The sequence below is a fragment of the Micromesistius poutassou genome (genome assembly GCF_964030765.1).
Source record: "Micromesistius poutassou genome assembly, chromosome: 18".
Lineage (NCBI taxonomy): Eukaryota > Metazoa > Chordata > Actinopteri > Gadiformes > Gadidae > Micromesistius > Micromesistius poutassou.
In genome coordinates, this window is record NC_140288.1 from 6,769,443 (window position 1) to 6,783,534 (window position 14,092).

The 14,092-nt window shown below is 47.4% G+C and overlaps 1 protein-coding gene across 2 annotated transcripts; it reads left to right on the forward strand.

Annotated features, from left to right (window-relative positions):
* The first annotated feature begins 1,179 nt into the window (after window positions 1-1,179).
* pnpla8 (patatin-like phospholipase domain containing 8) lies at window positions 1,180-13,501 on the forward strand. 2 transcript variants are annotated; one of them, XM_084482925.1, is made up of 10 exons: window positions 1,180-1,232; window positions 2,401-3,625; window positions 3,876-4,025; window positions 4,518-4,669; window positions 5,227-5,321; window positions 5,701-5,872; window positions 6,667-6,724; window positions 6,996-7,190; window positions 10,539-10,734; window positions 11,885-13,501. In XM_084482925.1, the coding sequence occupies exons 2-10, from the start codon at window positions 2,582-2,584 to the stop codon at window positions 12,160-12,162; spliced, it is 2,340 nt and encodes a 779-aa protein (XP_084339051.1). In that variant the 5' UTR covers window positions 1,180-1,232; window positions 2,401-2,581; the 3' UTR covers window positions 12,163-13,501. The 2 variants fall into 2 exon arrangements, with proteins under 2 accessions (XP_084339051.1, XP_084339052.1); XM_084482926.1 differs by lacking the exon at window positions 1,180-1,232 and adding an exon at window positions 2,022-2,152.
* The last annotated feature ends 591 nt before the right edge of the window (window positions 13,502-14,092 follow it).

Below are 14,092 nucleotides of genomic sequence, written 5' to 3' on the forward strand. Positions count from 1 at the left end.
TTGTTTCAAACATGTTAAGTGCCCAACATAACAAGACAACTTGAACGCTTGCTGACTCCTCATTTTAGGACCATTGAGAGTACATTTGCAATTTGGTTAAAGTGAATAATTTGGAAGTAGCTCAAGTTAATTAGTAATGGACATGGACATAACATAAATAGACATGATGATATACATAGGGCGCTGTGTGCACGTGGGGAATAGAGTAGGAATGCTTTCCATACATTACATATTCTGTCATGCTAAATTATGCTGTTAAGGGGATGACATTTTAATAACAATTTCGATAGCCTATAGCAACATTGATTCTAATGTTTGACTCATCAACAGTGAATAGCATAGTTTGAGGATGCAACTTTTCATAACGTTTATGATTATTATTATTATTATTAATATTAATATTATTTCGGGGTAATAGTACCAGAAATATTAGGTTCTGTTTCATCATACTTTCTTGCCTCTTTATTGGTATAGCGTGGCGTATGCGTACAAAGTCCAAGTTTAAGCGTGACCGTCTTTCTGGAAATTATTTACGTTTATAACTCAAAATGATAATTATGACTTTGTACGAGGATCAGGCCAAACATTTTGAAGTAGGTATAAGGAAGAACAAATTACCCCGATTGTTGTCTCAATCTATTACTAGTATGCAGACATACAGGCCTACACCAATTCAATTAACTATTAACAATTAACTAACAATTAAAGAGAGAGAGAGAGAGAGAGAGAGAGAGAGAGAGAGAGAGAGAGAGAGAGAGAGAGAGAGAGAGAGAGAGAGAGAGAGAGAGAGAGAGAGAGAGAGGTGGCATTTTAAAAAAACATTTTTATCAGCATATTAAATTGGTGTTTCGATGTAGGCATATTTAATAATGCATACTTGTATTACTATTAATATCCAACTGCATCCATATGGAATAATAAATGTTTGCTACTGATCTGAGCTGGTCGAAACCAATTACATTTTCCGAGCCATCTGATTGGTTGAACAAAAACAAAAAAGAAACAACGGAAGATAGATAGAATAAAACCTAAGAAGAACAATATTTGAGCGCTGCATGCAGCACTCAACTTATAATAATAAAAAAACTTGAAACTTATATATCTAGAAACCGGATGTGGTCCGTCCAAAACAAACCATTACCCTCACGTCACTTCCTCTTTACATCTACCAATACAGTACCCGGCTGAGGAAAGCGTTTAGAAATAGGATACGATACTCTCGTTTTCTACAGGTAAGGGTCATTTGCTTTAATTCAAGTCCCAAGTCATTTATTTCATTCTAGTTAAATAAACTTCACTTAACCGGTAACAAATACATTTAAACAGGTCAAAACACAGCTTGGAACAAACATTAGATGTCGACTTACTACCGCCTAACGTTACCAATGAAGACAGCACAATTTGCATGCTGCAAACATTCATGTCAGATTAAACAATAACCCTTCAATCGATTGAAAGACGTCGTCCTCATAACATGGGAAAGCGCTGATCGATACTCGACTGATCGGGTCTAGAAGTCCACCGCCCGTCTGAGCAGCGCTTTGCTGTGGACCACGTCCTCCAGCCACTTCTCCCTGAACCGAGTCCCCCCCGCCGCGTCGTGCACCAGCCGGTTGGACTCCACGGTGTAGCGCACCTCCACCCGCTCAGTCCGAGGCCTGAGCCTCGAGAGCCGCACGGTGAAGCAGACCGAGGCGGTGTCCCGAGGGACGGGCGACTGGCGGGTCGGGAGGCTCCACCGCGCCCCGTAGCGGTGGAGGCAGTGGTGCTCCTCCTCGGTGGTCCCCAGGTACACCAGGTGGAGCAGCCAGCGGGGACTCAGCCCCCAGGTGCCGATGTACTCCGTGATCTGTCTCCGGCCGAGCTCCACGCTGAAGTCCTCACAAGACGCCCAGTCCACCACGGTCTGACCGGCCGCGGGGTGGTGGTCCTCCCGGGTCGTGTTCGTCTGGTGGTGGGGGTCCAGGTCATACGTCACGGCCCTGTGGGCTCTTTCTAGAGCCGCCGTCACCATTTCCTCCGCCCGCAGACTCACGTTGGACGACGGTCTGTCCTCCTCCATCGTGTCGTGCTGTCGCTCCCCCCGGTCGTTATTTAGTTAATCTCTGAGTCGGCGGATTGAAGACCCGTCGAAGCAATAAGTAACGTTCAGGTTAGAGTGAACAACATGTGGTCGTGTTGTTGTTGTTGTTGTTGCTTTGGTGGGGCCAGTGAGTTACCTAACGTTGATTGTTTCAGTGGTGTTTTGAAATGTCACCATGGCAACCAGGGAGGCAGGGCCCTCTGTCGGTCCTCTCTTCACCTACAGTTCTTCATCCTGATGTCCAAACACACCGTCTCTCCCGTCTGCGTTTTCACTGATTCCTAATCTTGACTTTTTCCAATTCATTTCTTTTTCAGATATCTGGACAACTCCAACATAGGATATATTTCACCCACAGATTTGTACAAATAAATCTAGCTCTAGCCCCTGCAAGAGTGCCCAAGAGAATGGTACAACACTTTATGTAGGAATCCCAAGCCCGGAGAGGGGTGCTAGTTAGTGTATCAACCAACGAAGGACCTTCCAGTCCAGAGACGCATGTCCCGGATCAGGAGCACACTGGACAGCGTCTCCCGAGTGGTCGGCAGCAAGGAGTTGATCTCCAAGCTCTCCCGCTTTAGGCTCGGCAGCTCAACGGTCGACGGTGCCAATGCGGGTGAGGTTCTGGTCAACGTGGAACCCCCCAGCTCCACCCCCACCTCCAGCGCCGCCCAGACCACCATGACGGTGGACCAGAACACGCGGGGAGGTGGAGCGTCCCAGAGGCCACCCGACAAAGAGGAGCCTTACGTGGCGGCCTCCTCCCCCAAGACGGGCTCGGCTCCTGCAGTGGGGGGCGACGCGTCCGCGCCGAGCCCCACGCCGTCCGCCTCCTCCGTGGCCAAGCAGACTCTGCAGCTGTTCCACCCCTCGACGCTCTCCGCCAACGTGGACGAGACCTACAACACGCTGGCCAAGCACGTCAACAGCTACTTTGCCGTCGGCGCGGACGAACACGGTGACGACGGAACAGAAGGACAGCAACCACGACAACAACCACAACAACAACCACAGCATGTGCAGCGGCCACTGAGGGAGGACGGCGCGGACGTCGACCATGTCTGCGATCACCCCCACCCCCACCACCACCATCACCGAACGTCCGAGACCGCCGCAGGTCACATTCCTCTCGCCGTCCCCGTCGCAGGCCAATCAAAGCCCAAGGAACCACTCGCTGCTACCCCCGCCTCTGGCCCACCCTCTCCTCCGCCTCCTCCTCCGCCGGGCAAGGGGACTCCTCCGACGGCGAACGCCACGGCGATTCCAGCTCCGCCGCCCCCTACCTCGGCCAAGAAGGGCTTCACCCAGTACCTGTCCTATCCCACGCCCAGCATGCAGGCCTTCGTGGGCAGCTACATCGCACCGCTCGTCCCCAAGTTCCGGGGAGAGGCCAAGAGCATCGCCGCCGAGAAGGAGAAGGAGAAGGAGCCGACCGTCGCGGAGGCCGTGGAGAAGGGGAAGAAGAAGGAGGAGGAGGTGGAGGTGAAGGTGAAGAAGGCGGAGGAGAGTGCCAGGAAGCTGCTACTGACTCAGAGAGAGAAGGTAGGCCGACGGCGTCCGCCGTAGAATATGGGGAAGTAGTAATGAATGTGCAGGGAAGTGGGCATTCTGGTATGGTTGACTTGGGCACCATCACTGGACACGCCCACCTGTGATGTCCCCTTTAACAGCATGTCCCCTTTAACAACATGTCCCCTTTAACAACTGCGTTTGATCTGGACCCGAGGAGCTCCAGGAGCTCGGACAGTCGTAGTGATCCTCAGCGTGTCTCCTCCTTCGCCCCCCCCCCCAGATCATCGCCCGGGTGAGCGTGGACAACCGCACCCGGGCACTGGTGAAGGGCCTGCAGAGGGTCACCGACGTGAGGCTGCTGACGGGCCGCGTGGAGGAGCTCAGCGGACACCTCCTGGAGTTCCCCGAGACCCGCGGCGTGGCGGTCAAGGTACGCCGGCGGGGTTTGCGCTGCGCAAAAAAGCGTGTGGTGTCGTCAATTAAATCAGCGCAGTCGTTTTTTTTTTGGAAGTGGAGAATTAAAGGAGCTGTAGGTACGCGTTGAGAGTTGGAAAGAGAGAACAGAAGAGAAGGAGTGCAGGGCAGAAAGAAAAAGTCAATTTTCTTTTTTGTTTTCTTCAGGATTTTTCGCTTTCTCTTGTGCTTTAGTGCAGGAATAATTGTGCATGAATAATTTGAGTACGCACAAAGGCATAAAATGAGCAAAGGAACTGCCGTTTAGCTTTCCTAGTTTTCCTAGTTTTCCTTTTTACTATTTCATCTGTGAATAGCCCTCATCTGTGTTTCCTTTAAATAAAACAAGCCACTCCATTCAGCCACTTTGCAGACGCTTTCATCGCCTGTAACTCGCATGTAAATATTTCATCTTGCTTTGACACTCTGAACCCCCTAAACTGAACTCCCACCGTCCCCCACCCCCCAGGAGCGCGCCCTGCCCCGCCTGCTCCGCCTGCGTCAGGCCAGCGACCCCCCCCTGCAGGCGGCCGTCAGGGAGGCGCTGGCCCTGGTGGGCTACACCGACCCCGTCAGGGGGCGGGGCATCCGGGTACTGACCATCGACGGAGGCGGGACCAGGTGAGCGGGATTGGACGAGCTTCCCCGGATCAGGACGTTTGAATTCAAGTCTGATAGGACCAGGGGGCGCTGAGAAGAGTAGGAGTAGAGTCGAGTTAATCATGTTGCTGCGTGGAGGTGATCTGTAACCTGAGGTCGGATTACGTAATCCCTGTTGATCTGTTATTTAGAAGGGACTAGATAATCTTGGGTGCAGATAACCACAGCTGGCCTAGTTTGTGTCGGGCGATAATGCACTTACAGTTCCACGCCTCCAGCAACACAATTCGTCGAAGCAAATCAACCCAGTTCACCCTGATCTAAGATTGTCTCTGCATTAGGCTTTAGATAAGAATCTAATAATCTATAATCAATATTAATCCAAGTCTGATTTGGGAAACTAATGAAGAAACAACGGCCAACAAGCATGTAAAATAGTATAACCTGCAGCACACAGGAGATTACCGTGGAATGAAACTTTTAACATAAATAAAAGTAAAATACTTATATGCAAAGAATCGTACGGCTGAGCGGACATTTTGTACTTATTACTGACTTCATTATTGCGTTGGCTACAGGGGCCTGATGGCACTCCAGACTTTACATAAGCTGCAGGAGCTCACTGGAAAACCAATCCATCAACTGTTCGACTACATCTGTGGAGTCAGCACAGGTATACCCTCTGGCCCTATGGGCCACCCTCCCCTCCATTGTTGCTAACTTTGAACAATGGAAGAAAGGTATCTGTGCTTTTCTCAAGGCATTCATTGTCGTGCTTCACCCAATTGCAGACCTCCAATTCTGACCTTAGTTTTGTATTGTTGTGGTTGTTATTGTTAATAAATGGTGGGGTGGGGGAGCTCAATAACATGCACATAAACATTATATTCAATAATTTAATCATTAAAGGACATCTTAATATTGGGCCGAAAGTATGTGTACTGACACGTACACCTATGTACTCGTAGTGGACTCATGTCTGCCAATTGTTTGTGAAGCTCCTGGTTCCTCTCTGTCTGTCTGACTCTCCTTCCGTCTGTCCACCCGCCCAGGAGCCATCCTGGCCTTCATGCTGGGGGTCTTCCAGATCCCCCTGGACGAGTGTGAGGAGATGTACCGCAAGCTGGGCTCGGACGTCTTCCAGCAGAACGTGATCGTGGGCACGGTGAAGATGGGCTGGAGCCACGCCTTCTACGACAGCCACGTGTGGGAGAACATCCTGAAGTCAGTGCAGCCATTCCCTCCCTGGGCTTGTGCTTCTCCCTCTTCATCACTGTTCTACTGTCTAGTTATTGAATATACTGTACGGCTCAATGCGCTCAACTCACTCTTAGACCTTGGCGACCGGCTGCTTCAACCGTTATGTAGTAATAATCAAAAAGCAAGACCTGGACACCACCCCAATTTGAGTTTTTAAGATTGCCAGATGTCCTTCTTCATCTGGTATTCTGATAATGTCACAATCAATATACACAGGGGGGGTTAATTATAGGTAAGCACAACCAACACCACAAGTGGCTCCCAACACAGGGAACCACAAGTCTTATGATGTAGGATAATAACACCCCCAAAAAAACAAGATGCTCAACACTAATTATATTCCCTTCATAATTAAAAAGGCAATCTAGAGTGCTGTCCTAGTCTTTCTCTTTTGCTATCTATTTATTTAGCAGATTCTTTTTTTCCTAAAGTGACTCTCAGTGATTTCATGTACGGGTCGTTTAAGGGCAGGTCTGCGTTAGGGCGTCTTGTTCAAGGATTTCTATAGGTTAGGCTGTGAAGATGGGGATTGAACCCAGAACTTTTCATCAGAATGGGAACCCTCACTGCCGCTAGCCACTACACTGCCCGGCCCCAATCCTCCTCCTTTGCTTCTTTGACGTCTCCTTTCCTTTCCTCCACTCTTGTCTGTTTGACTTAGCCATCATGATGTCTGCTGTCTCTTTCTCTTCTTTATTGGTGGCCGATCTTTTGGAGAACCACACAGCCTTATTGGGGTCTTTTGTTTTTCTCCTCAGGGAAAGAATGGGCGAGGGACTGATGGTTGAAAGCGCCAGGGGTCCAAACTGTCCTAAAGTAAGCTGATACCCGCTCAAAAATACTATAAAGAACTTGATGATTGATGGATAGACCAAAGTAAATACCTCTCATCTCACAGTGCAAGGCAGTTGCTCAACACTACAAAAGAAGAAAAAAAAGACTGACATTTTAATGAATACAAACATAGAAAATATAGATCGTCTCTTCTTGTTCTTTATTTCACTTCATGCTGTTTCTTAATGAATTACTGACATCAGCAGGTGCTAATTGCTAAATCTTCATGTATGTTGCGTCGCGTCGCCACTAGGTGTCAGCAGTGAGCACCATAGTGAACAGAGGGCTGCCGCTGAAGGCCTACGTGTTCCGCAACTACCGGCTGATGCCCGGGGTGCGGTCTCACTACCTGGGCGACTGCAAGCACAAGATGTGGCAAGCCATCCGCGCCTCATCAGCTGCTCCGGGATACTTCCAGGAGTTTGTCCTGGGAAAAGACCTTCACCAGGTATGGTTTGAAGTAAAACTATTAAATATAAATTTAAAAAAAGTATATATGTCTATGTCTATATGTCTCCCCCACTCCCCATGGCAGAGTGTATAATTCTTCAAATTACAGCGGTAATCCCAAACAATTCTGTTTTGTTGTCTTTGGCGACATCTTTGGTGATAAGGAGTAATTGTTCCTAAAAATACCATTCATAATTCTGCATATGCAAGGGCTTACATCAGTGGGCCACACAGGTTCAACCACCATTGTGTCACCTTATCCAACGATAGATAGACTCAACAGACATTCATTAACATGAAAATCTTTCAAAATTGCATCTCTTACATGAATAACTTGCATGAAAATACTTAATACTTCATAACATCCAAGTTATCTACCAAAGCTTTATTCATAACAGGCCCACTAAAGTTCTTCAGCAGAGAAGATGACAATATGTATGTGACTCTCATCCGTCTAATGTATTCATACCAGGGTTTAACATGAATGATCATGGTTAAATGATGAGGTGTTACTGTGTCCTGTAATATGTTGCACGAGGGGCAGGCCAAGGTTTAGCTGCAAGTAGAACTGATGAAGGGCAGCACTGTCATCAATATTCCTGTAAAAATGCCTTGCCCAAGGGATTCCTGGAGAAATCTAAAGTTGATATAACCATGAATACAAATGACTTGGATTGCCCTATTGATCTTCATAGTCCGTCATGTTCAAGGAATTCATCTTCGTCCTTCGACATACCAACGTGAATGTATTCTAGATCAGTTCTAGATACGTTATTCTGGCGCCATGGTTCAGTGCAGTTCGGTGTGGTATGACTTTGATAAATCCATTTGTTCTTATATATTATTATAACAGTTAACAACAGGGATAGCTTGGCTTCAAGTGGTACATGGAAACAAACAAAACTGTAGTGTCTGCCTTATAACATAAAATATAAAATCTTTAATTTATACACTACTCCAACAAGGAATGCTTGGATCAGCAGTATAGGCCACAATGAAGGCACACAGCAGAGGCCTAAACATATTGGGACCACTTTTTCAGAGAGAGAGGAATTATGGGAGGAAGTAAACCGAGTAAAACAGATCACCTTCCCTCCTCTGTTGTTTCACTCTCTCTCACTCTTTATTCTGTCATTTGTTCTTATTATTTTTTGATTACCAATAAACACTTAGTTTTACCCTGAAACAAAAAAGGAAAGAAAGAAGAAAGATGGACAGAGAGTAAGAAAGAAAAAGATTAAAAGGTCCCGGCCGGGTCTAAACTCCAATTCCTTCCTGCTCGGACCAACTCCTCTTTAGGGAGCCATTCAAAGTGAGTTGTTATGTGAGTTGATTTCAGGCCTCAGTCATTAGCGGCCAGCTAACGCCGCTAACACAGAAGGCTTAAGCTCCCCCTCTATGACGCTAGCTCCTGATGGGATAGTTGGTCTAATTGAACTCCCCCTTTCTCCCCCAGATACCTTAATTACCAGCCCTAATCTTCAGTGCTCGCACTGTCCTATTCACTGCTCTGGGACCCCAAAGGCTTAACTCTTTTCTGGGCATGGGATGCGGTCTGAAGCCCCCTGCAGTCAGTGAAGAGATGTACAGGTTATTTAAGGCACTCTGGCCCGGCCTACGCTCTGATTGGACAGTCGACTTCCCCTCGACTGCGCCTCTCTTTGGTAGCGGACGGCCATCTTCTCCCAGGCCTTATACATATGCTGTGGTGGATGGTAACCAGTTACAGAAAGAAAAGAAACATTCCACTGGTTTTGCTGAAACACGTCCGTGGAATAGCGATGCTATTCGTGGAACGTTCAAAACGTCTCGTTTGATTACATATATATTTGTGCTACATCTGGGTCACAACGTGCGCAATGGCTTAGGATTTATAACAATAATAATAACTTATGTGTCCATGTGTGTGTTTGCTTGCTGCAAATGTACATGTTCATTTTGTTTTCAAATCTAAATCAAAGACCTTAACCTTTCCTAAGAAGTGAGGGTCAAATCAACACCGCCACGCAGCAGTAAGAGTGAAAGCAGGTCTATCCACATGCCCAGATAAAGGGACGGGGCTTCTTGGTGTTTTTTAAGAAGGTCACTGGGCGCCCGGTCTCCAGGGGGGAGGGCACACGGGGCGATGCCTCCCTGACTAATGTACCCTTTCTCTGGCCACGCACGTCTGGTTCTGGGCCACGCTGTACACTACCGTTGTCACCCACCGCTCGCACGCCTACTCTAGTTTTCAGGACCCCTGGTGGTATTTCTCAAGAGGATTGTGCCATTCGGACCAGCGCCTGCACACACGCACACGCACACGCACACGCACACGCACACACACTCATGCACACTCACATGCACACACAGGAATTCTCGCTGTGGTTGGAGGAAGTCACACACACACGCAGTGAATCTCACCCGTCAGCCTTAATCAATCTCCCTGTCTTTTTGTCACTCTCTGACAGACAGACACACATACACAGACAGACAGACACACGACAGGGATACTCATTTCTGAAATTATAAAGAAATAGTTCACCCATGTGTGTGTGTGTGTGTGTGTGCATCTGTATCCATACTTATGTGCTATAGTTAAACTCGATTATGCTTGGGCCTTCCTCCTGACCCTGTACAACGTTGCTGGTCATCGTCATACATTAGTTTGCTTGTCATTTGATGACAGAGTTTTCCAGAGCTGATCGTTTTGAACCCACTTTTCAAGGCCATATATCTCTGGATTATTAATGTGACAGATTACCCACGACGTGTTTGCATTCAGGCCAGGGTCCACTGTTCCCGCTCTCCGTCCGGGTCAGGCTCCATCCGTTTCCCCTACCTCGGTCTTGTTTTATGACGATCGTGACAGCCCTCGACCAAAGCAACAAACGCACGCCGCGAACGGGAGAGGTCACTGCAAAGACAACGTGGAGATTTACAGAGTTCTCCCGATCGCCACTGTGTCCGCACCGCTCTCTCTTCTACCCTCTCTGCTTTCAATATGTCTGTCTGTCTGTCTGTCTGTCTGTCTGTCTGTCTGTCTGTCTTTTCTCACCCCTCCCTCTCTGAACAGAGTAGTGGGACCGAGGATGGGATTTGTACATGATGCAAAAATGCATCATGTTAATGATGAATGTTTTTGTCCTTTTGTTATGAAAAAGTAGCAACTTTTGTTTGTTTTGTTCATCCCCTTTTCCTCTTTCACATTCTTTCTTTCCTCCCCCATCCCCCTGGCTCTCCCTCTTCTCTCTCTCTGTCTCTTTTTCTCTCTGTCTCTCTGTCTGTCTGTCTGTCTGTCTGTCTGTCTGTCTGTCTGTCTGTCTGTCTCTGTCTCGCTCTCTCTCTCTCTTCCCCCGCCCACCAGGACGGGGGCCTGCTGATCAACAACCCCACGGCGTTGGCCATCCACGAGTGCCGCTGCCTGTGGCCCGACACGCCGCTGCAGTGCGTGGTGTCGCTGGGCACCGGTCGCTACGACGACGGCGGCAAGCACAGCGCCACCTACACCAGCCTGCGCACCAAGCTCACACACGTCATCAGCAGCGCCACGGACACAGAGGGTGAGCACGGGGGGGGTGGGTGGGTGTGAGAGAGGGTGTGTGTGTGGAGAGAAGGTGAGTGGGTGGAGAGAGGGTGAGTGTGTGTTGAGAGAGATGAGATGGTGTGTGTGTGTGTGTGAGAGACTTGAAGCAGTGTGTGAAAGTAATGTGTGTGTGTGTGTGTTTGTGACAGATGCGTGCACCATTCACATCCAAAACCTGTGTGTGTGTGTATGTGTGTTTTAAGGTTTCAAAGTGAGTGTGTGAGGGGGACAGATGTGTCTGTGACACTGCATAACGACCGGGATTAAACAGAGTTTATTTATAGCCCCCAGATTACACGTGTACGCGTCAGTGAGCCGTCAGCAGGTCATCACTGTAGTTATTGATCTGTTGTGGTTCCGTTTATCATGACGGTGTTCAGTCGTCTGTGTTAAGCTCTGCCGCTCAGCGGACAACATCTGGACTAAATGGCTGAACACCTTGGAATGGCTTTGGACTCTGTCGTAAATCAGGTGAATTGGTCTATTCACACTTGGTAGAGAGAGAGACAGAGAGAGAGAGACAGAGAGAGACAGACAGACAGACAGACGAAAAAGGGAGAGGGGATGAACAAAACAAACAGAGAGGCTAGCTAAACGAGCAGCTTGCTGCGTTCATGTATTCAAGGCCGTCTGGATTCAAACAGTCTCCAACCGTGTAAGCGAGTCCCCTTTCTTCATGTCGTGTTCACCTCTGTCTGTCTGTCTGTCTGTGTCTCTCAATTTAAGTCAATTAAATCACAACAGCTTTTTTGCCATGGGAAACATCGTTTACGTTGCTCATGCAGGTGAAGAAATAAGCCAAAAAAAATGTATTGAGTCCAATTTAATAGTCAAATATAAAAGTCCAACTCAAAAGATATATAAAAATTTGAAAATGAAATACTAAATTTCTAAAAAGAAAAATGAAGAAATATATCTATCTATATAAAAGCGTCTCAAATGAGGTTAATAATTACAAAAGTCTCTCTCTCTCTCCCCCTCCCTCCCTCCTCTCTCTCTCTCTCCCCCCCCCCCCCCCCCTCCCTCCCTCGCCCTCTCCCTCCTCTCTCTCTCCCTCCCCTCTCTCTCTCTCCCCCCCTCCCTCCCTCCCTCTCTCTCCCTCCCCCCCCCCCCCCCACCGTACCCAGAGGTGCACACCATGCTGGACGCGCTGCTGCCTCCCGACACCTACTTCCGCTTCAACCCCCTGCTGAGCGAGGACGTGCCGCTGGACGAGAGCCGCAGCGAGCGCCTCAACTTCCTGAAGGGCGAGGGCGAGCGCTACATGCAGCGCAACGACGCCAAGCTGCGGCGCGCCGCCGGCGTGCTGGCCGCGCCCAAGGGGCCCGTGCAGCGGCTCGCCGACTGGGCCAAGCTGAAGACGGACATGTACGACGGCCTGCCCTTCACCTCCTCCAAGCTGTAGGCTCCATTGGAGGAGAGGGGGGAGCAGGGGGCGGGGCTTCTGCCCTTCACCTCCTCCAAGCTGTAGGCTTCATTGGAGGAGAGGGGGAGCAAGGGGCGGGGCTTAAGCTGTAGGCCCACGGCCCATTGGAGGAGAGGGAGAGGGAGCCGGAGGCGGAGCTTATGTCCTTCACCTCCTCCAAGCAGTAGGCTGACAGCACATTGGAGGAGAGGGAGCAGGAGGCAGGACTTAGGTAGGGATTTGAGAAGGTTGGCAGTTGACAGTTGCTAGTTGGTAGTTGGTCATTTGAAGGTTAATCTAAAAAAAGGAGGGTGAAAATGTCTTTAAATGCTGCTGCCCGCACGTTTATACTGACGATATTCAGAGGTGGATCAGTGGAGAAGGAATCATGTATTGTGCTTTTTTTTTTGTAACGCAATTGTTACTGAGCCTAAGGAGTTTAACTCCCTAGCTGGACCACTGGGTTATGCCAATTAGGTATTTCCGAGTTCAGAACTAAAATATTTGGTGTTTTTAATTTATTTTTATTGCGTGATTGCTACTGAGTCCCATCACTCACACTGATCGGTTGTACAACGCTTGGAATCACCTCCATCTCTCTCTGTCCAGCTCTGATTCTAAATGAGCTACACGTGAACGGGCAGAGAAGAGCAGAGGAGACCTCTATAGATGTACGGAGGGTCGACAGGAACACAAAGTTTAAATTGGGTTGTTTGATTATTGAGTAGAGGAAAAAAATTCTTGGTGGATTGGTGTGTCGTGAGAAATTATGAGGTGGTGATACACTTCACTGTCGTTAACTGACTAACTGACTAGCGTGTTATTAGGATAACTGCTCATTTTGTAAATAACCAACGTTTCTGTTTTAACTCGGTCCAAGTAGTTTAGTGAAAGAAAACCTTGATAACTACCTTTATACTTTCTTAAGAAAGACTCAATGCACTTTGTATAATACTATTCTTAGCTCTCTCGGTCCTATTTAAATTATGTTTTAAGTCCTAAAACATAATTTTTCCTATAGATATTTCAAATGTATAGTCATTTCATTTTATTTGTTTTTATGATTAATAGCATGTTCTACTCTATGAGTAACGTTTTATTATCTACCATATTTCCAGAGTATTTCCAGAGAACAATGTTTTGCACTTAAGATGTTGCATGCACAAAAAAGATCTGTCCAAGCTTGCGGTTAATAACCCCTTGTATAATTGTAGAACCTCACACAATTCTAACATTGTGAAATGAATTATACCTGCATTGCCTTGAATCCTGCTTTGATCCATTCTTTGATTGCTTGGTAAAAGGATAAAGAGCATTAAAATAAAGATCGTGAAATGATTCATGTTGGGTTTTCATTGTCAATGTTTTCACACTTACTACTTATGTATACTTACTTTCAATTTGTTTCTTCGTCAAATATATTCAAATTAATTTAAGTACAATTAAAAAAATTATAGGGTTACATTTAGTTGTCTTTAATAGTCTACAACCATAATCTTAGTTGCAGTCATTATGTGCTGTTTGCAGAGTTGTAGACTACCTAGGAAAAACAACATGTGTTTATGTATTGCCACTAATCAATACTTTGTTTTGCTTGAGAACTTGTGGGCACCATGCTAGTTGTTCACTGCTGCTTATCAGGTCTCTCCCCGGGTGTGTATTCATATTGTAATGGAACTATTTCCTAACAAACTCAAGCCCCCTTCTTCCACAACAACAGTTGTCACCAACGAATGCCCAGCTTGTCGATGATGATGAATTGCTGCTTTTCTCTCCTATCCCGACCAATCGCATGCAACAGATGACCCGCACTGTATTGTCATGGTTACACAATAAGCCAATACTAACATTCCGTTGTATCCAAAGCTGTGATATGGAATTCAGTGATTTTCATCACCCTGATCAATCGAAAATGTTATGCCACGATGCA